Genomic DNA, 20,580 nt, shown 5'->3' with positions numbered 1-20,580 from the left:
TCAGCAATTCTTTTCTTCCATATCAAAACTTGCTTCTATCTCTATTCCTTCATCAGACTCTACATTCAAAAATCTTTCTGCTAAGCATACAGTATCTGTGAGACTTTCTGGTCAAACTTTCATCCTTCCCAACACCTAAACCCTCCCTGGATGCTGTAAATTACCTGCAAGCCCACAGGGCCAGGGGGACCAGGGAACCCTCGGGGTCCTTCATCACCTTTCTGACCAAAGAGGCCTTGCTGTCCTCGGGGCCCGGGCTCTCCATCAGCTCCCTGCAAGGACAGGCTCTGATCAGCCCAAGACAGACGTGGGGACCACCAACCCCACCCCACCACCCCCTGCTCGTGCTGGGCAGCAGCAGTGCCAGGCAGGAATCATCCCAGTGCTTCCCAGGAGCTTTTTGGGGGGAAAAAAAAGGGATTTTTGCTAATACTCACAGCTGGGCCAGGCTGACCAATTGGACCCTGGGGACCAGTGGGGCCTGGGGGACCCTGTCACAAAGAAAGAAATGTCAGTGTTAGGAGCAGAGTGACAAATTCACCTGGAAAATGTGAATTCCTTCAATACAATCTCCATTAAAACTGCATTAATTCACGAAAGAGAGGTGGGGAACAGGGTCAGGCCTCCCTGGACACCCCAGCATTCCTCAGGCTCCTCCAAACACATTTTTGCTGCAGCAAAGCAGTGTTAGCACTCAGCCCTGACTCCTGGGTAACTCATGTTCTTCAGGCTTTGGGCAGCATAAAAAGGGTGTGGAACTGGAATTACCACAGAATTACAGGATGGTTTGGGCTGGAAGGGACCTTTAAAAATCACCAGGTCCACCCCTCTGTCATAAACTAAATCAGAAAGGGAACTTCAGCCAAAGACCCAACTTTGATGGCAACACTGCTCATGTTTCACAGATATTTCCATGCTAAGTGGGTGATGTGGAAATATCTCAGTGTTCCTGGGAGCTGGAGGCTCCCACTTGAGGCTCTCACTCTTTTTTTTACATCATGTGGGTATTTGATGAAGCACAGAAGATGAATCAACATTAGAAAATGATATAAATTTAATTTCTATTTCCAGCAAGTCACACAACGAACCAGATTCAAGAGAAGCAGCTACAGCAGAGTCCCCATCACTCACCTGCTCCCCCTTGTCACCTTTGCTGCCCTTCTGCCCAGGCTCCCCGATCTCACCCTGCCAGGAACAAAGGGACAACATTAATCCATCACCACTTCCCCATCTCAGCAGCCTTGAGGGGCTGCATCCTCATCCCAAACCCCACAGGGACTGAATGGGTGAAGAATTCCAGAGATTTGGCCACTCCAGGTGCAACCAAACCCTTTTCCACCCTACAATTCCTCGGCAGCCACGCCATGTGCGAAGCTGCTTCTTGTAGACCCTTTGAGCAGGCACGAGGGATTTGCCCCAGCTGATTTTTCCTGGGAATCCTCCACCCCAGAGGGGCTTAATGAGAGAGGGAATTAATTTGGAGAGGCTGGGCATCTGTGGGTAGGCGTCTGCTACAGGTTTGGGGGACCCAATGTGGATTTCAGGAATTTCTGCATCCTGCAGACCCTTTGAGCAACCACGAGGGATTTGTCCCAGCTGATGTTTCCTGGGAATCCTCCACCCCAGAGGGGCTTAATGAGAGAGGGAATTAATTTAGAGAGGCTGGGCATCTGTGGGCAGGTGTCTGCTACAGATTTGGGGGAGCCAACGTGGATTTTGGGGAACTTTGTGGCTGGAAGAGGACATGGAGCCCCATCTGCTGCTGCCCATCCCATGGGATTTTGAGTTCCACAAAATTCCTCCAGCAGCACATCCCACCCAACTGTGGGGTGCACCACGGTGCAAACGCTGCCCAGCTCCGTGCCAGAGTGACCCCAGGCAGCAGGAGCTGTCCCCACCTTGTCTCCATCCTCTCCTGGAGGTCCAACAGGACCTGCTGGTCCCGGCAGTCCCACGGGGCCCTGGATGCCATCCCGGCCAGCCGGTCCTTGGGGACCCTTCTCCCCCTGGAAGCAGAGAAACAGGCAGGTCACACCCTCTGACCGATCCATTACAGCCCATTAAGGTTTTATTCAGCTGCTAATGACTCCTGGCTGGATGGGCAGGAGCAGCAAAGCCGCTTCCAGATGATGTTTCATCTGTGCTCCTTGTCTGAAAGGAGACAAAACTTCTGTCTTGAGGGATAATGAAAAGAACAAGCAAATGTAAAGATCACAGCTGCAATTTCACTGCTACAGCAACATAATCTGATTTAATCTGAACCCTCTGCCAGCCCTGCCTGGATGACAAACAAGACCCCAAGTAATTTTTACTCCCACCAGCCAGTTTTTGCTGATTCTGGTCCTGCTCCCTCCCTGGCTGACCCCCAGCTAAGGGGGGTTCTCAGGAGGCCCATCCTGAGATTCTGGACAAATAAAACCACCTGAAGTGAATAAAACAATCTCTGTGGCAACATCTACTTGTACTCCTTTGAGCAGGAGTTTTCAATCAAATTTGTTTGTTTACAGGAACTGAACAGTGAATATTTTCCAGTTTTCTCGTCCATGATTGAATTGCATCTGAATCCTGGGTGCTCTCCTCTAAATAAATTAGATGCCACATAAATTGCCTATTCATGCCTGCCCTGACTGACACACGCTGCAGGTACTCAGCAGGACAGATGTTCCTAAAACTGATTCACCAGGAAATTCTCCCCTCTGGATCAGCTGCTGGAGTTTCTAACAAAGCAGCAAGTGTGGCTGATAAGCAGTTCTGATATCAAAGAGCAGCCTGACATCACCAAAGCCACCTCTGGCTCCTTCTGCTGATGGGGCTGGCTCAGTTCTCTGCCCACAGGCCTGGCCCTTGGCTGATTGTCACCAGGAGGTGACACAGGCTGTGGCACCTTTTTGGCCCCCAGGCCTTCTCCTTGCCTGAGGACACACCAGTCCCTGGGGTCACAGCCATGCTTGACAGGGGTGGCACCTGAGCAGCTGACATCCAGTGGTTTGATGTGCTCAAGACGAGAAAATTCCTTTCTAACTGAACTTTATATCCTTATTTTTTAATAATTTAAATCTCCACAAGGACTGATCCCATGCTCAGCTCCCTACTGCACACATCTCCAGCTGTCCCACATCTCTTCATCTTCATACTGGTACTTACTGGAGCTCCCTTTTCACCTGCAGGTCCTGGAGGTCCCTGAGGGCCAGGTCTGCCTGGCAATCCTATAGGGCCAGCTGATCCTGCAGGGCCACGTTCCCCAGGAGAGCCCTGTTGGGAGGAGGAGGAGGAGGAAAGGAGCTTTAATTGCAGTATCAAGCTTCATCCATGGCCAGACAGAGAGAAATCCAAGCTCTTCATCCGTGGGATAACTGCCACATGAAGAGTTGGTACCACCAGCCTAAGGGGCCCTGCAGATTGGGGTTTTTTTTAAATTAAAATCCCTGGAAGGGCTGGATTCTCCTCTGGATGGTGCAGATTGCTCAGCTCCTGGGGACACATAAACAGCCTGGAACAAGAGCATGAGCTACTTCACAGCCAGCAGGGAGGGTTGGATGATGAATGTTTCCTTCCAGGACGGCCCTGAGCGGGGATCTCAAGTGGAGACAACGTCCAGAGGCAAAGCAGGTGGATTAGAAACAAAATCCTGGATGTTCTGAACCCCTGCAGTTCCCTCAGCCTGTCACGTACATCCACAGCTGACCCCACAAAATGACTGAGCTGTTACATGCAGGGCTTGTAAAATACAGGAACATGCAGGGAGTCGTCAGGAAAATCAGGATAAAGCCTGGAGCTGTGACTAACCCTGGCCTGGCCCTGCCAAGCTTGTAAATGGTGCTGCCTGCAGGGACAGGGATACTCACGGCTGGGCCTGGAGGGCCTGGGGGACCTTCATTGCCTTTCAGTCCTGGAGAACCCTGGAGGAAGGAAAACAAAGTCATCTGGGAATTCAACAACTGGAGCAACTGGGAATTCAACCACTGGAGCAACTGGGAATTCACAACAGCAGCAACTGGGAATTCAACCACTGGAGCAACTGGGAATTCAACCACCGGAGCAACTGGGAATTCACAACAGCAGCAACTGGGAATTCAACCACTGGAGCAACTGGGAATTCAACCACTGGAGCAGTTGGGAATTCACAGCTGGAGCAACTGGGAATTCAACAACTGGAGCAGTTGGGAATTCACAGCTGGAGCAACTGGGAATTCACAACAGGAGCATGGGAATTCAACAACTGGGGTAGCTGGGAGTTCTCCAGCTGGAGGGACCAAGTAGGTTCTACTCACAATGGGGCCAGGGAGGCCTCGTTCTCCAGGGAACCCTCTCAGTCCAGGAGGACCATCCTTCCCTGGGAGGCCAGCAGGGCCAGGATCCCCCTGCAAGGAAAAGGAGAAAGAGCTGAGGGTCTGCTCATTCCATGGAGGCCCAGCTCATCTCCTCAGCCTGCAGCTGGGATGAGGCAGGAGCTCCATTTCTTTTCTGAATCATCCTCTCCATGTCCAGGGAGGGACAGGCAGCAAGGAGGTGGATTCCAGTCCCTACCTTGGTCCCTTCTTTTCCAGTGAGGCCAGGGAGGCCTTGTTCACCTGGGGGGCCTGGAGGGCCCGGGTGGCCTCGCTCACCCATGGGCCCAGTCTCACCAGTTGGACCCTGGAAAAAACCAGTCAGAGAAAACGGGGTGGGTGTTGGCAGAACTGCTGAGGAAGGGAAGAGTGCAGGGTGGGATGGAAGAGGTGCCTTCAGTGCCACCAGCAGTCCCTGGAGACATTCCCCCTCTGGCATCTGCTCTGGAAGTCTCCAACATCACCCTCAGCAGACTGGAGGCACTGAGAACCTCTGGAGTGAGCCCAGATTTCACCCAAACGAGATGTTACCACCACAACTATTATGCTTAGCTTTCCCTTTCTAATTGAAAACTTCCCAAGCACTCTCCAAGCCCGCTGATTCCTGCTCGGATGGGGCATAAATAATGCATGAGGCTCGCTCTGCCTGGCAATTACCGGCTGCCTCCGTGCCCTCCGAGGGCACTCAGGGTGACAAGTGTCACACCGGGCTCCCCAGGGGCTCCTTTTCAGGAGGACAAAAGCCACATGCACAAAGCCACGGTGTCCCTGCCCCCTTGGTAGCTTTGGGGACAGGGCTGTAACTCATGTCCTGCCGCAGGGAGGGCACTTAGAGCACGCAGAGCTCACTCAGCAGCCACAGATCACAGCAACTGCACCCAGCTGAGCGCCACCAAATTGCCACCGAGCCTAATTTGCACTCGAGAAGACAGACACAGCCGTCAGGGGATTGCCCCTAATCAGGGAATTTACAAATCAGGGGCTTTATGGTGTCATTAAAGAGGACGAATTAATTGCTTTCTAATTAAAGAGCTGCTCCCCAGCAGCTCAGGCGAGAAGGCTCGACCCAAAGCCAGTCCTAAGCCCAGTGCAGGCTCTCTGGAAGTTGTGCTTGTGCTTGTTCGAGGTGACTGAAAGCAAACCAGCCCAGCTCTGACAGAACCTGGCAGCCCTTGAGATGAAAGAGGGATGATTTTCCTCACAGTGACATGGAAGAGCACTCTGGCAGCACGTTTGCTCTGCCCTGACCACCAGCAGCTGCTCAGCCCTTGGAGATCTCATTTAACTCCCTGGCTGCTGCAGGCCTTTGAGCTGGGATGTGGTTTTTTAGATGTTTTGTGCTTTTCAGCTGCGTTGTGCTTTTAGCTGGGTTGTGTTGTTTAGCTGGGCTGTGATTTTCAGCTGTCTTGTCTTTTTCAGCTGTTTTGTGTTTTTCAGCTGTATTTTGCTTTTCAGCTGGGTTGTGCTTTTAGCTGGTTGTGCTTTTAGCTGGGTTGTGTTGTTTAGCTGGGCTCTGATTTTCAGCTGTTTTGTGGTTTTCAGCTGTTTTTTGCTTTTCAGCTGGGTTGTGTTTTTCAGCTGGGTTGTGCTTTTAGCTGGTTGTGCTTTTAGCTGGTTGTGCTTTTAGCTGGGTTGTGTTGTTTAGCTGGGCTCTGATTTTCAGCTGTTTTGTCTTTTTCAGCTGGTTTGTCTTTTTCAGCTGTTTTTTGCTTTTCAGCTGTTTTGTGTTTTTCAGCTGGGTTGTGCTTTTCAGCTGTTTTCTCACCCTACTCTGGTTTTACACCGGGGTGGTTGTGCTGAGCTCACAGGAGCCACCACATTTGCGTTTTTCTAAACCCCATCCCAACCCCTCAGCAAGGTGAGCTGGGGCCATGGGGGGGATTTCACACCTTCCTCAGGAATTTCAAAGCCACCTGACAAGGCTTTGCCTTCCCTGGAAAAGGAGTCCCCGCTGCACAACCAGTAAAGACCAGTTGCAGGGGTGAGCATTTGCTTCTTACCTGAGGCCCTACGACACCAGGGGGGCCTGGAGGGCCGGTCTTGCCTTGGAAACCCTGTTAGAGAAAGGGAAAAGACAAAGAAATGACATTTCTGTGAGGGTCACACTGCCACCAGCTGCTCCTCCCCAAGTGAAACCCCTGACCAGGGTGGGCCAAATGAAAATGAAATAAAAAAATCAAACAGAAAGTTGGAAAAATGTCCTTGTGCATTTACAAAGGGTGAAACAGAGGAAGAAGAAGGGATTCTCAAAGCTCAGCCCTGCTGTTTGGATGGAGCTGCTGTGCTTTGGCCATTTATATGTATATCTATAAAAATCTGTTCCACTCATAAAACCACGGAGGAAATGGCAATTAAAAACGCCATTAATGGCTATTAAATGGCTCTTAAAATCAGTGTGAATTTCTTCATGCTGAGCAACTCTTAAAAGCTGTTTCCCTTCTCCTGCTGCCCATTCTGGTGCTGGTTTAGGCTCCGTTCTGTCTCAGCTCAGCTCCCAGAAGCGCAGGAACAGATTAACCCACGGGGGCTGAGTGAAGTTTTATCTCCTCCATCAACATTTGCTGAAAGGAAGCACAGCCCTGTTTGTCTGCAAAGGCTGATGAGCAGGGAAGTCTCCCTGACAGCTCCTTCCAATGGCATTTTGAAGAGTGACAACGAGGAACTCTCACCACTGCAATTGTTTGGCTCTCCCAGGCTACTCCTTAAAAAGCACATTAATTATGGTTGTTACTCCAGCCTGCTGACAAGCTTGAGGAATGGCATTTAGGGCACACGGGCTATTCTCTCCTTGCCACAAAAGAGGATCAGATAAATCCCATGCCAACGCTAGCCTGTCATGCTTAAATAACTCCTCCATGCTATTCTGGCTGCCTGCAGATCAGAAAATATCCTGTCACTGATGGGGAAATGGCAAAATATCCTTGGGAAATGAAGGTGCAATTTAAACTCTTATCACAGACAAATATTTAGATCATTTCTGTGCAGGACTTTCCTTATTAACCTGAAGAAAGGGCTTTCCTTTTGTACTCTTTCAGCCTTGGGCACAGAGGCTTTAGAATCTGTCATGGTTTTTTTAGAGCCAATCTTTGCAAATCTAATATGGCCAAATATCTCAGCATGCCTGTTTGCTGCTGAATGGGAATTTCAATAAGGGGAAGTGTTTGACACAGAGATTTCAATCTTGCACAAAGATGCACTGCACTGACCAGGCTACTGATGTAGAAAGAGCATTTAATTCATTTTTTTTTTTTTGCTTCTCTCCTTGCATTTTGGCACTGTGAGGAGAAAGGGGACAAAAAGGGGACTTCTCCTGCCTAGGTGTGCAGGGGAAAGTGATCTCTGCAAGGCTGATGGCACAGGTTAACAGAGATTGTCTTTCCTGGGAGAGGCAAATTGAGGAAAGCAATTAGGGAGAGCTTTCAGACCCCAAAATAATTAAAAACCCATTCTCCATTCACTCCTGCAGACTTGGAGGTTGATGCTTTTGACTGCAGTCTCAGAAGCTGATGACACCTTGGATGTCATGGAAAACTCAAGGAAGACTCAATGTCAGTCAGGCTCTGGCAGGTGAAAACTCTTCACCTTTTAAGTTAATCCTGACCTGAGGACTTGGCTCAGAAATACCTCAAAACCCCCTTGTTTTAAAACCAGCCTCGTGGCATGTGAATAAATATCTGGAGCTGGGCTGAGCAGTGTTTGCACTGCCTTGCTTAGCAAATGCCAGGCAAGTTAATTAAATTGTCTGATAAGCTGAGGGGAGAAAATGCATCATGTGCAAAACCTTTTTAATGCTCATTTAATGCCTGGGGAAGGCAGTGGGGAGAAATGGGCTGCTTCCCACGGAGACACACCCTCAGGGACCCCAAACAACCCAGCCTGGGGCTGCACCTCCCCAGCAGCACAGGAGGGTTTGGAGAACCCAAAATGAGCCTCTGGAGCGATGACCAGTCCAAGGTTTTTTGGCTACTTACAGTTTCTCCTCTCTGTCCAGGGTGCCCAGGCAATCCATCCTTCCCAGGAGGACCCTGTGGGAGAAAAGCAGCATCACCAAGTGCTTGGCAATAAAACTGTGCCAAACACTGAATCAGCCCTGCTTGCCCAAGCTCCCAGCTATTTCACAGGGAAATGGAGCTGCAGACCCTAAAAGCTGCACCCCTTTCCTCCCCACACATCTCCCAAAGGATTCATCTCACAGGAGTTGCTCAGGAAATCACTCCCAAACCATTTCTGAGGTCCCCCCAGTGTACAACAACTGCAGGGACAGCACTGCTGTGCTGTCCTCCACGTCCACAGAGGGAAAATAAAGCACGGAACAACCACAAAAGATCCCAGAGATCCTGAGTCAGTAGGAAATGAACATTTATAATCAGCTGCAATTTACTTGGCTATTTAAAATCTGAAACCATGGCGTTGTTATCAGCATGTCTCAGTGATGCCTTTTCTTGGGAATTTGTCAGGGAATCAGCCCAGGCTGGGTGGGAGAGGCTGGATTATCCCTCTGGATGTCCCAGGAATTGAGTTACTTACAGGGGGCCCTTTTGGTCCAGGAAATCCAGTCGGTCCTTGAGGCCCTGGTGGTCCCTGGGATGGAAGACAAGGCAGAGAAGTTGGTTAAGGAACCTGCAACACTTGATATGAAATATTACAAATATTACCTCTGTGTGAGTAGCAGGTAAGCACAAAGGTCTGGAAAGGCAAATGCTAGGTAGTTGTGTAGAAAAAATTACAAACAGAACAAAAACCCAGTGGGGGGAAAAAAAAAACCAAACCAGAATTGAGGCTAAAATCATGAAAGTCCCATTGTTTGAGGATTTCCCACCTGACTGTGGTCTGGAGAAAGCAGCAGGAGGTCCTAGAGAACCACATCCTCCAGAAAGAGCCTGGAATTCTGACTGCCTGCAGTCACCCAGGGGTGACTTGTCCCTTCTCCCCATCACTGTGGAGTGATGCTTCCACAGGACACCCAAAGTCCCACCTGAGCCTTCCCTGGAGAGCTCAGACAGGACCTAAGGGCTGGAGATGGCTTGTGGGCCCTCTCTCCACACCAGCACCTTTCACCTTGGATTTTTAACCAGAATTTCCCTTTATTTTCCCTTTTGCTGAGCTGCCTCCTGCCCACTCCTCTCTGCTAGCAGGGCACCCAGGAGGATCCACCTTGCCAAAAACCCTGGCAGCCCTGCAGGCCCACCTCCTCTGCCAGAGCCTGCTGTACCCCTCAGCTCCTCTTACCCTTTCTCCAGGAGGACCAGGGGGGCCATCACCACCAGAGTTGCCCTTTTAGGAAGAAGGAAAACAAGACAGCATTTAAAAAAAATACCCAAATCAGCATCACAGCTTCTTGTGTGCCAAGACTTCAGATGGCACCAAGCCCACGGTGACACCACAGCACAACTCCCCCAGGCCTCTCTAATAATAATTCTGTGGCAGGAACAGCAGCCTGTGACAAATGAGCAGCTGCTTGTTCCCCCCACATCCCCTCATAAAAATCCTGGGGAGATTGGGATATTTCCACCACACAGTGGGCCCCCTCAGAGAGATAAATGCCACCCTGAAGAGGGGGGATTTATACAAAATTCATGCCAACACAAAGCCCAGAAATTTGTTTATAAACAAAAGCTTTGTTTCCATCCAGCCTGGTGATCAGTGCTTAGGTAATCAATCAGTGCTTTGGGATTGGTTTAGAGAAAAATCCCAAAGTTTGCCTGGTGGCCAATGCTGGCTCAGCAGTGGGAAGGCAAAAATGGCTCAAAAATGGCTCTCAGGGGGTTTAAACTCGATTTAAACCCCAAAAACGAGGGGCTGGGGAGGTTTAGGGGCTGTGGGGTTGTGCTGGTGTCGGGGTTCTGTTGGTCTCCAGTCTGGGAGTGCTCTCAGAGTCCTGCTGGCTCCTGGGCCAGAACATTTACAGATCCTGGGCACATCCTCTGCAGCTGGGTCATGAGCCACTGAGCTGGGAATGAGCCTCGGGAGGGCTCAGCTTTCCCAACCCAATGGAAAAGGAAAGGAGGGAGATGGAGGCTGGTGGAGCAGCTGCTCTCCACACCAACACTGCCTGGGACACCACCCCAAAGGCTCACACACAGCCCCAAAACCTCTCTGCTCCTCATCTGCCACGAAAAACTCAGCAGCAGCTTCACCTCCACCTCCTGATCCTTGTATTTATGTGGATTTACAGCCCCTGGGCAGGTCTGGACAGTGATCCCAATGCCCACACAACATCTGCTCTCTGAGGGAATGGATCTCTCCAGCAGCAAAGTCCTGAAGTCCTTAAAACCCCCAAGCCTTACCTTTGGGCCAGGCTTTCCAGTGCTTCCCCTGGGGCCTCTTTCCCCACGTGGACCCTTGAAAAGACACAAAAAGTGACATTTGAGGCCTTTCTGAGCTGTGTGGGGTCAATAAATCATCCCAGCAGCAGCAAGGGCTGACAGGAAAGTCATCAGAAAGATTTAAACCACATTCAGTGGAGACACCCAGCCCCAAATCTGTGTCCCCCTGGCTCAGCTGCAGCTGCTGAAGGCCAGGTCCCATCCCCAGTGAGGACACAAAGTTTCCCTTTGGCCAGGACAAGGTTTTGAAGGACAAAAGGATGAAGAACAGGCTGCTCACCGTGGGACCACGCTGCCCCCTTGGACCTGGTTTGCCAGGAGTGCCCTGGAATGGAAAAGGAGAAGGGATTAGGAACCCACAGCAGAGCCTGTCACACACACACACACAGCCTCAGGACCTCTCTGCTCCTCATCTGCCACGAAAAACTCAGCAGCAGCTTCACCTCCACCTCCTGATTCTTGTATTTATTTGAATTTATAGCCCTTGGGCAGGTCTGGACAGTGATCCCAGACAACATCTGCTCCCTGAGGGAATGAATCTCCTCAGGAGCAGCATCTGAAGTCCTTTAAAACCCCAAAACGCTTTCAAAGACGAGGCCACCCCCTCAGCATCCCAAAACCTCTTCAGCTCCACCACCCAACACCTGTAACCCCTTTTTCCCCACTGATCCCTGCTCCTGACGTGGGGCAGGGCCCTCACCCCGTGCTCCAGGGGTTCCTGTGGGGTTTGGAAGGTGTGACACAGGTTCCTGTGGGGTTTGGAAGGTGTCACACAGTGACACAGGTTCCTGGGGGGTTTGGAAGGTGTGACACAGGTTCTGTGGGGTTTGGAAGGTGTGACACAGTGACACAGGTTCTGTGGGGTTTGGAAGGTGTGACACAGGTTCCTGTGGGGTTTGGAAGGAAGGTGTGACACAGGTTCTGTGGGGTTTGGAAGGTGTCACACAGGTTCCTGTGGGGTTTGGAAGGTGTCACACAGTGACACAGGTTCTGTGGGGTTTGGAAGGTGTGACACAGGTTCCTGGGGGGTTTGGAAGGTGTCACACAGTGACACAGGTTCTGTGGGGTTTGGAAGGTGTGACACAGGTTCTGTGGGGTTTGGAAGGTGTGACACAGGTTCTGTGGGGTTTGGAAGGTGTCACACAGGTTCCTGGGGGTTTGGAAGGTGTGACACAGGTTCTGTGGGGTTTGGAAGGTGTGACAAAGGTTCCTGCACCCCAGGCCAATTAGGCTGCCCTACATCTTTCCAAATTTCCCTAACTCAGAGCTAAACAAGGACTTCCAGGCGTTGTTTGGCAGCAGCTCGTGAGCTCTGACAGCTGCACTGGGCTCCCTGGGATTAATCCTGCCGTGGAAAAGGCGCAGCCTGCTGCAAATAAAGCTGGCAGCACATTAAGCTGAGCCTAAAAGCAGAGGAATGGCCTAAAAGCCCAGTTTGGGCTGGTGTCAAGTGGCCAAAACACCACGGGAAGAAGTTTTGACTTTGCCCTGGGGACCTGCAGCCTGTGAATGGCACCAATCACCTCGAAAGGAAAGGAGAGGAAACCTCCATTCCCTGGGTGCTTAAAATATCCCTTTGCCATTTTCTGCCCCAAATCCATCACCTCAGAGCCTGCTCAGCTCTGACACTCATTAACCAGCAGAACATAAAACAGGAGCTGCAAAACTTTCCCATCAACTTTCCTGCAGCTGCTAAAATTAGTCCTGCTGAATCTTCCTTGTTCTTGCAGCTCCATTTATTAAAGCCTGCTGGCATTTTTTTTTTTTTTTTAATTAATGGCAAAATTCGCTTTAAAATATTCCAGCTGGTTTTGCTGGAGCTCTGGGAGGCTAAATTGGGAGCAGGTGGGGAGGAGGGGGTGCTGCCTCCCCTCAGGTAGCCCCCCCACACTCCTCTCCTTCTCCCACAATTCTATTTTTTAGCCAAATTTCCCCCTGCTTATTGTTGTCATTAGTCATGCATTCATGTGCAGTCGCAAAGAATTTATATCCCCTGTAAATACACACAGACCTGTATTTGTCAAACAAGGATTTTGACATGAAGGCAGCTAAATTCAGATTATTTTCCAGGCACACCAAGAAATAGTTGGATTTGGGGAGCTCTGTCAAACTGGGCAAGCAGGGAAAATCTATTGCTCCCTTCTAAAGGCAGAAAATAGCTCTTAAAATAAGATTTATTATTCATGTTTAAGTATTGATTTCATGAGCAGGGCTTGAAAAGATGCTGAGCCCACCTGGAGCCGAGGAGGGGCTCGGTGCTGAGCAGCTCTGGGGGGATTTAATGGCTCAGAATTCTCCAAAAGCACCAAACAGAGGAGCAAAAGCTGCTTTGGGCTGGAAGGGACCTTAAAGCTCAGCTCATTCCAAGCACCCCCGTGGGCAGGGACACCTTCCAGCAGCCCAGGCTGCTCCAAGCCCCACCCAAAGCCACTCCAGGCTCCTTTAAACAGTTTAATTCCATCTTTCCTGCAGCTTCCCTCCAAATTCAGCTCATCCCAAAGATTCTCTTCTCCAGCAGTCCCAGTCCTCCCAGCCTTTTCCCAGCCTCATCCTCTAATCATCTTCCTCCCTTTTTCCCCTCCCTTTTCAGCCATTTTTACCTTTTCAGCCCTTTTTTTGTACAACTGAACATCCACGAGCTGAACTTTTGTGTTTGGGCGTGTTCAGCACTCAGCACTAAAATTCAGCTGCCTGTGCAGGTCCTGCCCTTCCACCTCTGATTTTCACCTTTTTTTTGAATTATTTAAGAACTTGGGAAGACTCTCTGTGCTGCTGAAAAGCTGAGCTCCATTTCAGCAGAGAAATGTGGGATTTGCATGATTTTGGCCACATAAACCAGGGAACTGAAGAGCAAAATGGAGATATTGTGATAAAGGAAAGACAAACCAATGATTTGGGGGTTTTGCAGCTCCAAATTGAATTATTCCACATTGAACTGCAGGGGAAAAAAAAAAAAAACTAGAAATTTTATTTCTTGGCTCCATGTGAACACATTCATAAACCAAACAAATTGAGTGGTCTTAGGAGAAGCAGCGGGGGATTTATCAAGTCTGACTCAATGAGGCTTAAATTAAGATGAGGACTGGAGCAGAGTGACCCCAGCTCAGCCTATAATTCTGTGTATAATTGCTTTTCTCTTTTTTCAAACGGGATACTTGGGAGGAAAAAAAAAATAGATGGATAGGAAAGCTGTTACTGAAAATCAACATTTCTGCTAGTCTTACATTTCCAAGCTGAGCTGCTGTTGCTAATGGAAAGATTTGTCCATGAAAATCTCTCTGTACACTGATAAAGTGAATGCACGTTGATTAATTTGGTATAAAATGGTAGAACCCATTGGAAATAATAAAAAAAAATTAAAAATTAGAACTACCATGAAACAAATCAATGTTTGAAAGGTTAAAAAGCCATTTTTTAATTCCTGAAGTGAAGAAATGTGTGGCAAGCCAAGGGTGTAACTAAATATCCTCACTACCTCCATGAGAGGCACAAAGCTCATTTGGAATAAAAGTGAGGGAAGTGCTGATTTTTTTGCCTTCTCTTCTCTTCTCATGGCTTGGTTCTGAAGCTGGGCCCTTTCCCATCAGATCTGCTCCCTCCCCAGCCCCTTTCAGGCTGGAAAATGCCAAAATTCAAACCTCAGCCCCCTCAGGGCTTGTTCCAGCCTCAGCAATGCCCAGCTCCTGGTACCTTCCCCACTCCCTGGAAGGTTTCCCATCCCCTCCCAGCTGGGATTTGATTCCATCCCAGAATAGAATCATTCATGGATGCGCAGGGATTCGAAGCAGAACAATCCCTCCCCTCTTTTACACCCCCCAGAAATCCAGCCCGGGGGTTTTATTGCTGGATATTTGAGAAGGAGGGGGGTAATTCCAGGGAATTCCAGGGCTGAATTTCCTGGCCTCCCTCCTCCTGCCCAGCCAGAGCAGAGGGAGGGATGGGGATGAGAATTTGTAGCTCCAGATGAAATGAAATAATAAAAAAAGGGGGGGGGGGTGGATAGAGCCCAAATTGCAGGGGTAGGATATTAATGCAGTGCAAAGTGATTTATATTTGCTGGGCTCCTCTCAAAGCTGCCTGTTAGAAGTCATTTCTATTTAAATGAGAGTAAAAAGGAAACTAATTCCACTTGCTGTCCTCACTCCCCCTTCTTGTCACTGTGACCGGAGCTGGTGCAGAAAATGACTTTGTTTGTACTCTGAATCCTTTAATTCCAGCATGTTCTGCAGCAGATAAAAAATAAATCAGTATATTTAGACAATCCCTACTCTGAGAGAAGGCTGTGGAGGTGGGGTGAGAGGCAGAGACAAGGCTGGGGGATGAAACCCCCTGATTTTCAGGGTGTCTCTGAATTTTGAGCAGCCTATTAAAAGCACTGAGAGCGTTCTCAGCCGCGCATTTAGAATTCAAAGTTGGGTGAAAGATGGTTCTGGCTGCTTCTGAACAGACTCAGCCATCCCTAATAATTACTGTTAATTAAAGAGCTCTTTGTGCCCTGAGCAAAGTCCCAGCAAAGGATTCAGGTTCAGAGGAGCCTCTTAAAATATCCTGAGGGGAAAATTCCCAGGATTTAATTGGGAAGGTGCTGGCTGTGCCATCCCTAGCATCCTCCTGTCCTGCAGCAGGAACCTCATCCTGGGATGAGCCTTTTTGGGCAATTCCTGAGCGGAGAAGCCTTTGGAGCAAAGGAATGGTCCCCAAATCTCTTTGGAGAAGAAGAAATGAGTGAAGCAGCAGGGATGCAGCAGCTCTTACCCGTGTGCCCTTCTCTCCGTTGGCTCCTGGGAATCCTGGGAAGCCGATGGAGCCCTTGGGGGAAGAGCAGAGAGGGAGGGAGAGGCTCAGGACAGCCCTGGGGCAGCTCTGGCCATCCCCAGAGCCCCCAGCCCTTGTGCCCCAAACCTCCCTCCAATGACAGCAAAACCAGCAGGCCTGGGGTGCCCTCTGAAATTCAATTTTCTCCAAAAACAACACCAAAACCAAAATACCCATGGCTCATTATCAGTCACTACAAAAACCTGAATTTTGGGGTGACATTCAATTTTCTCCAAAAACAGCACAAACCCCAAATATCCATGGCTCACTAGCACTCACTACAATAACCTGAATTTTGGGCTTCCCTCTGACATCCAATTTTCTCCAAAAACAGCACAAAAAACAAATATCCATGGCTCGTTAGCACTCACTACAAAACCCCAAGCCCATGGTTGTGATGGGAGCCCAGGCAGGGTTTTGGATTTTAGCTCCTAAGTCACTGTGGTGCACATGAAAATTTAACTCCTGGCTTGTTTCTGTCTGATGCCAACGCCTGGAGAATTGCTGCTGCTGCTGCTTTTAAAATATGGATTAGTCCAAGAAAATGCAAAAAAAAAACCACCCCCCACAACCTTACTCCAGATATAAAATGTAAATTAAAAATAAAGCAGCCCCACCACAAGCAGGAAACAATCTCTTGCAGATAATTCTGTCTCCAGAATGAAACAAGCCTGGCTTGGTTTGGTTGTTTTTGTTTTTTTTTTTTTTTAAGCAGGGAACATGAATAATAAAATACCATTCTTACAAAAGAAGTTAACAAAAACAGAAGTTCCCAAAGCCTCCAGGGCATGTGAAAACTGGGCTGGAGCCTAAGTCTATGGAGTGGAATTCACAGTTTTAATTTAAAAAAATGCCTTGAAAATGGCCCAAACGGAGGTGGGCGTGGAGAGAAGCTACAAAGGCTGTTTGCAAATATGCAAATGGCAGCTTTCTTTTCATTTCAGGGAGACCCTGAGTCATTAACTATTCTCCTTAATTAATTAGATAATGCTGCCTTGGAAGATAAAAACCCCAGTCCAAGGAGAAGGACTGAAATGCCTTTCAGCAGCAGGAAAGCTCCCAGGAGCCTTCCCTGCACATCCCAGCCCTTCTCCAGCTCTTCCCACCACTTTGGGACCCAAGCCATGCACCAGCAGCTATTTTTGTCCATCCCTATTTTTGTCCTGCATGAGTGGGAAGGAGGGGCCTCACCCCACAAACGGGGGCTGAGCTGGGCTGTGTTCCTGGGCTCCCCATCCAATCCCATCCAAAATTCCTCATCCCATTTCCATCCAAACCTCTTCATCCCGTCCAAACCTCCTCATCCCATCCCATCCAAATCTCCTTATAGCATCCCATCCTAATCTCATACCATTTCCATCCAAACCTCCTTATCCCATCCCATCCCATCCCATCCCATCCCATCCCATCCCATCCCATCCCATCCCATCCCATCCCATTTCCATCCAAACCTCCTCATCCCATCCCATCCTATCCAAAGCTCCTTATCAAATCCCAAACCTCCTCATCCCATCCTATCCCATCTAAATCTCCTCATCCCATCCCATCCCATCCCATCCCATCCCATAACTTCCTCATCCCATTCCACCCTTCTCATCCCATCCCATCCAAACCTTCTCATCCCATCCCAAACCTCCTCATCCCACCCCATCCCATCCAAATTTCCTCATCCCGTCCCATCCCATCCCATCCCATCCCATCCCACCCCATGCCCATTACCTTGGGGCCCTGCCTGCCTGGATACCCAGGCAATCCTGGCACGCCAAGTTTTCCCTGGAAAAGAAGGAAAAGGGAGTTAGAGCCTCTGTGGCAGCAAGAAGGGGGGATGCCAGCGGCAGGGAGGAGCAGGGCAGGGGGGATGCCAGCGGCAGGGAGGAGCAGGGCAGGTGGGACTAAACTTTGAGGGAATCCCAGTGGGGAGATGCAGAGTGAGCACTGTAACCGTGCTGGGAACCAGCTAGGAATGGTTGGGCTTTTACTGGGAAATTAGACTGGGGTTTTATTGAAATTTATTGAAATTAAACTTTCTGTTTCTCTGCTTATTCCCCTCTGATCTTTTTATTTAAAAATAACCCCAAAGAGACCAAAGCCTCAATGTGGCTGCCCTAAACCCACCTCCCTCGGGCCTCCCTTCACACAAAACTCCCACAGCTCCTCTTCCCCCCTCTGCCCTAAAACTGCCCACACCCCTGAGACACCCAAAATTGTGGGGTTGGATGTAAAACACAGAATTCCCATCCTGGGCTCACCTTCTCTCCAGCAGGACCAAGAGGACCTGGATCTCCATTGGGGCCAGAGCGACCTTTGGGACCTTCGGGCCCATCCTCACCCCGAGGGCCAGGGGGGCCAATTTCCCCCTGTTAATTACCAGAGAAGGGTTAATTAGACAGGCAGGTCCCAGATCCTGGGGTTGCTGGCAGCACATATTCCATGGAGCTGCTCTGGGAGAAAGCTGGGCTTCAGCAGGAGGCTCGGGGAGATGAAATTGTGGATGTGACCAAAATGCCACAAAATCCAGGTGTCATCCACAAAATTCTCCCATCCTCACTGGGAATATCTCCACCAAACCAGCCTCCATCAGCTTTGACTGCAGCCCTTTCACCTTCCTCCCTTTCACCTCCACCTGGATGTGCAGAGCAAGCCCTGGGAAGTGTTTGATGGAGGGCTGAGCTGGGCAGCTGCAGGGTAATTATGGGAATTATTGGGGAATCTGAGCTGCTGACATGGCTTGTGGCCCTGCCAGCTGCAGCACAGGGGACAGCAGTGTCACTTTGTCACACAGGGAGCAGGAGATGGCTGAGCCAGCCCTTTCCTGGCTCACCAGGAGCTGCTGGATTGATCCCACAGGTCCCAGACTCTCACCCGGTCTCCTTTGATGCCCATGTCACCTTTGAAGCCAGGGAAACCATCTTCACCCTGAAAATGGAGAGGGGAAAAAAATCACCCATGTGGTAGAGATGGGGAAAAAAAAAAAAAAAGAATGGAAGTTTCTCAAGCCTCATTTGTTCAGGGAGGACAAGCTGAGGTCCACACATTGCCTTCTCCAAGTCCTTGGAGTGCACAAGCAGGAATGGAAACCCACCCAAAACCCACAGAACCCCTGCAGTGTCCCCAGATGTGCCCTGCATCCCATCCTGCCTGCAAGGCAGCACCACAAACAGCCCCAAAGTGAACAACAGGACCTTGGCAGCGCTGGGAACCAATTATTTCTGGAGTAGAAGTGGTTTCATTCTCATGAAGGAGGTTTTGCACCTGCTCCCAGGCAGCCTCCAGGACACTGCAATATTTCCTTCAGCCAAGAAGGTTTAATTGCAGATTAATCAATAATGCATCTCATCCTACAGCTAACCCCCAGAGGCAGTGAAGACATCTCCCAGAAAGTTTTAAAGTTTGGGAGATCCCAAGCTCAAACTGCTGCTGAATTTCTGGGGAGGGGCAGGGATGGAGGAAAGGTGCTCAGTTCCCTTTTTTCCCCCTCTCAAGAAAAATCCCTTGTGCAGGAGAAAACCTCCCAGGGAAGATCCTGTGGGATCCCTCTACAAAGATGCTCAGAAATTGCAGAAACACAACCCAAACTGATCTCACCTTTTCCCCCTTGGTGCCTTTCAGCCCACGAACTCCATCTGCTCCCTTGAGAGAGAAACCAAGATGTCACCAGGGCAGGGGTAAAGTTCAGGGTGAAGAAATTAAAAATCACCATTAATTGTGGCGATTTCTGATTTCTGTTATATTTAATTGCATCTCTGCAAGCTCCAGTGCACAATTCCAGGGGCACTGCCCTTGCATCTCCTTACCTTGACTCCCCGTGGTCCTGGATAACCAATGGGGCCCTGAGGACCTGGGGGACCCTGAGGGGATGAAATGCAAACAAGAAAAACACATCAAAAACCAACCCAGAGGTGCACTGATGAGGAGAGGGTGTGGAAAACAAATTTCCTGTTTCCCACATGGGTAGGAATGGCAGCAGCCACCTGAAAACAGCCCCAAATAGCCCAAAATAACCCAAAATAGCCCCAAAACAGCCTGGGGAGCTGCAGGAGCATCACCTGCAGGTGGGGTGGCAAAGATCCATCCAACAGGAAAGGGAGGATGAGGAGGGTCAGGATGGAAACAATTTGTTAGAAAGGGGATTTATGCACAAGGTATGATTTGTGGTTTGGGTTGGAGAAAACCAGGGGAGGAGGAACATGTTCTGTTCTGTAGGAATGCTCCACCCTGCTTCCAAAAATTAAATATGTTATATTCCATATTTAAACTATATATATATATATATATATATATATATATATATATATATATATATAAATATTTAAATTAAACTTTTGGTGATGATCACAGAGAGAAGGGATCACCCCCACACCATTCTGATTTCTCCAGGGGAAAGGTCGGAATTTTCAGCCTCCTGTGACACCAGAGGGACAAACCCAGCTGTGGTTGTGCCCAGCAGCACTCCTGGTTCAGTCCACCCCGCTGGGCTGAACTCTGAGCAGAGAATTTTGACAACTGCAGTGCTGTCTGCAAGACTGCAGCTGGCAAATCTCCTGGACAGACAGACAGACAGACCAGTGCATAATTCAAAGGCTTTGGCCTCTGGCAATAATCTCAAATATATTGTTAAAGAGGGACTTGGAGGTGGAAGGGAGGAGAAAAAAAAATCTATTTTCTACATTGCCTGTGCCACAAAGGACATTTATTTGTGTCTGTCAAGAGCAAGCTTCCCTTCCCAGGCTGGGTTCTTGGTGTGGGCTGCTCTGTGGAGCTCTGCTGGCCAGGAGAGCTGGGAGCAGCTCACAGGAGACACCCAGAGACAAAATCTGGGCTCAGCTTGCAGATTGCAGCTGGGTTTGCTTCTCCCCTGCCCCCCTGGCCATGCCTGTGCAGATCCATCTCCACCCAGCCGCCCTGACCTTCTCGTGGTGGAGCTGAGGGGTTTGTGGACACCAACCTGACTGCCCTTCTCTCCAGGAGGACCTTCCTTGCCAGGGTGACCCTGTGGGTAGAAGAGAAAAGAGAATGTTGGGGTTTAGAGCACATTGAATTTTGGGGTTTAGAGCATATTTATGTTGGGGTTTAGAGCACATTGACTTTTGGGGTTTAGAGCACATTGAATT

The 20,580-nt window shown here is 49.5% G+C and overlaps 1 protein-coding gene across 2 annotated transcripts in view; it reads right to left on the bottom strand.

Moving 5' to 3' along the window:
- The window catches only part of COL5A1 (collagen type V alpha 1 chain), a 134,191-nt gene that overhangs the window by 20,367 nt on the left and 93,244 nt on the right, over positions 1 to 20,580 (bottom strand). For both annotated transcript variants that reach the window (XM_036394064.2, XM_036394065.2), the window contains exons 26-46: positions 20,415 to 20,459; positions 19,264 to 19,317; positions 19,055 to 19,099; positions 18,332 to 18,385; positions 17,719 to 17,826; positions 17,189 to 17,242; positions 15,410 to 15,463; positions 10,935 to 10,979; positions 10,616 to 10,669; positions 9,558 to 9,602; positions 8,856 to 8,909; positions 8,300 to 8,353; positions 6,329 to 6,382; positions 4,528 to 4,635; positions 4,272 to 4,361; positions 3,846 to 3,899; positions 3,145 to 3,252; positions 1,899 to 2,006; positions 1,132 to 1,185; positions 438 to 491; positions 165 to 272 (exon numbers count right to left, since the gene is read on the bottom strand). In XM_036394064.2, coding sequence (XP_036249957.1) covers positions 165 to 272; positions 438 to 491; positions 1,132 to 1,185; positions 1,899 to 2,006; positions 3,145 to 3,252; positions 3,846 to 3,899; positions 4,272 to 4,361; positions 4,528 to 4,635; positions 6,329 to 6,382; positions 8,300 to 8,353; positions 8,856 to 8,909; positions 9,558 to 9,602; positions 10,616 to 10,669; positions 10,935 to 10,979; positions 15,410 to 15,463; positions 17,189 to 17,242; positions 17,719 to 17,826; positions 18,332 to 18,385; positions 19,055 to 19,099; positions 19,264 to 19,317; positions 20,415 to 20,459 — 1,404 coding nt within the window. The remainder of the gene's footprint in view (positions 1 to 164; positions 273 to 437; positions 492 to 1,131; positions 1,186 to 1,898; positions 2,007 to 3,144; positions 3,253 to 3,845; positions 3,900 to 4,271; positions 4,362 to 4,527; positions 4,636 to 6,328; positions 6,383 to 8,299; positions 8,354 to 8,855; positions 8,910 to 9,557; positions 9,603 to 10,615; positions 10,670 to 10,934; positions 10,980 to 15,409; positions 15,464 to 17,188; positions 17,243 to 17,718; positions 17,827 to 18,331; positions 18,386 to 19,054; positions 19,100 to 19,263; positions 19,318 to 20,414; positions 20,460 to 20,580) is intronic.

The sequence above is a fragment of the Molothrus ater genome, chromosome 20, assembly GCF_012460135.2.
Source record: "Molothrus ater isolate BHLD 08-10-18 breed brown headed cowbird chromosome 20, BPBGC_Mater_1.1, whole genome shotgun sequence".
NCBI lineage: Eukaryota > Metazoa > Chordata > Aves > Passeriformes > Icteridae > Molothrus > Molothrus ater.
This window is presented reverse-complemented; position numbering and strand designations above follow the sequence as displayed.